The sequence below is a fragment of the Phragmites australis genome, chromosome 2, assembly GCF_958298935.1.
Source record: "Phragmites australis chromosome 2, lpPhrAust1.1, whole genome shotgun sequence".
Taxonomy (NCBI): Eukaryota; Viridiplantae; Streptophyta; class Magnoliopsida; order Poales; family Poaceae; genus Phragmites; species Phragmites australis.
Genome location: NC_084922.1, coordinates 19,639,044 through 19,640,935, shown reverse-complemented (window position 1 = coordinate 19,640,935; position 1,892 = coordinate 19,639,044). Strand labels below are relative to the sequence as shown.

The following is a 1,892-nucleotide window of genomic DNA, read 5'->3' as shown; positions in this document are numbered from 1 at the left end:
CGCCCTCACAAAACGCCCTTCACGACACACACCACTGAGGCAAGGTCCCTGGAGAGCGCAGGCGCAGCGACGACAATGGCAGCGTCGCTCCAAGCCGCGGCCACCCTGATGCAGCCTGCCAAGATCGGCGGCCGGGCCTCCTCCGCCTCGATGCCGTCCCGCCCGTCATCGCATGTCTCCAGGGCGTTCGGCGTCGACACCGGCGCGGCCAGGGTCACGTGCTCTCTGCAGTCCGACTTCAAGGAGGTCGCGAGCAAGTGCGTCGATGCCGCCAAGCTTGCCGGCTTGGCGCTCGCCACCTCGGCGCTCCTCGTCTCGGTAAGCGAGCATGCACGGTTTGTAGCCGGCGCAGCTGCTGCTAGCTGCTCAAGGTGATGATGAGTTGATGACGTGTGCGCGGTGCAGGGCGCGAGCGCGGAGGGCACGCCCAAGAGGTTGACCTACGAAGAGATCCAGAGCAAGACATATCTAGAGGTGAAGGGGACAGGCACTGCGAACCAGTGCCCGACCATCGACGGCGGCGTCGACTCCTTCCCCTTCAAGCCCGGCAAGTACCAGATGAAGAAGTTCTGTCTGGAGCCGACGTCCTTCACCGTCAAGGCCGAGGGCATCGCCAAGAACGCCCCGCCCGAGTTCCAGAAGACCAAGCTCATGACCCGCCTCACCTACACCCTCGACGAGATCGAGGGCCAGCTCGAGGTCAGCTCCGACGGCACCATCAAGTTCGAGGAGAAGGACGGCATCGACTACGCCGCCGTCACCGTGCAGCTCCCAGGAGGCGAGCGCGTGCCGTTCCTCTTCACCGTCAAGCAGCTCGTCGCCACCGGCAAGCCGGAGAGCTTTGGCGGGTCCTTCCTCGTGCCCAGCTACCGTGGGTCGTCCTTCCTCGACCCCAAGGGCCGTGGTGGCTCCACTGGGTACGACAACGCGGTGGCGCTCCCCGCCGGAGGCAGAGGTGACGAGGAGGAGCTCGTGAAGGAGAACATCAAGAACGCCGCCTCGTCGACGGGCAACATCACGTTGAGCGTGATCAAGAGCAATCCGGACACCAGCGAGGTCATTGGCGTCTTCGAGAGCGTGCAACCGTCGGACACCGACCTTGGGGCCAAGGTGCCCAAGGATGTTAAGATCCAGGGGATCTGGTACGCGCAGCTCGAATCTAACTAGACGTCCGCGATGGGCAGTGTACCATGATAATACTTTTGAGAGCAAAGGAGGAGGCATTGTGTATCTATTAATGCAAATTAATTAGGGCTGTTGGTTTTTTATTTTAGTTTGCGTTTCTTCTTTCTTGTGTTCTCATGAACCTATGAACCCCCATATATTGCTTGCATTTGGAGAAGTGGAGAGGACAGCTGTCTAATACGTGTATATGTGCAAATGCACCCTTAGGATATATTATTTTCTTGCAGTATGTAGGATTTAATATGCATAAAATACCTAATTAGAGGGGTGAATGATAGCGAAAGTTAAATTTAAAATTTCAATCACCCTAATTAAATATTCAATTTATTCAAAAAATTAGTTCAAGACAGATAGCAATCATATCATAAAAATGATGTCCAGAAAAATCTAACCGTTGGATTGCTCTCAATTTTTTATTGTATAAACTAGATAATCATACAAAACTATTACTATAAAAATCAAATCAATTAGATATATGGATTTAAAGATATGAAATTCGCAAGTAGACTGTGACAAAAATATAGATCAAACGTAAACAATGTAAGAATTACTAAAATTCAATCAACCAAATTTCTCAGAGTATTACCATGATACTTGATGATGATTTTGGATGAATCAAACCAAGAAAAATCTCAACCAACAAGAAATCCACTGAAAATCACCACGAAAACGACAAACACAGAAAGCACCAAAAAAAGATGAAATTT

The 1,892-nt window shown here is 51.5% G+C and overlaps 1 protein-coding gene across 1 annotated transcript; it reads left to right on the top strand.

The window, feature by feature from the left end:
• LOC133902124 (oxygen-evolving enhancer protein 1, chloroplastic-like) lies at positions 1–1,342 on the top strand. Its single transcript, XM_062343715.1, has 2 exons — positions 1–318; positions 406–1,342. The coding sequence occupies exons 1-2, from the start codon at positions 76–78 to the stop codon at positions 1,165–1,167; spliced, it is 1,005 nt and encodes a 334-aa protein (XP_062199699.1). The 5' UTR covers positions 1–75; the 3' UTR covers positions 1,168–1,342.
• Positions 1,343–1,892: the final 550 nt, after the last annotated feature.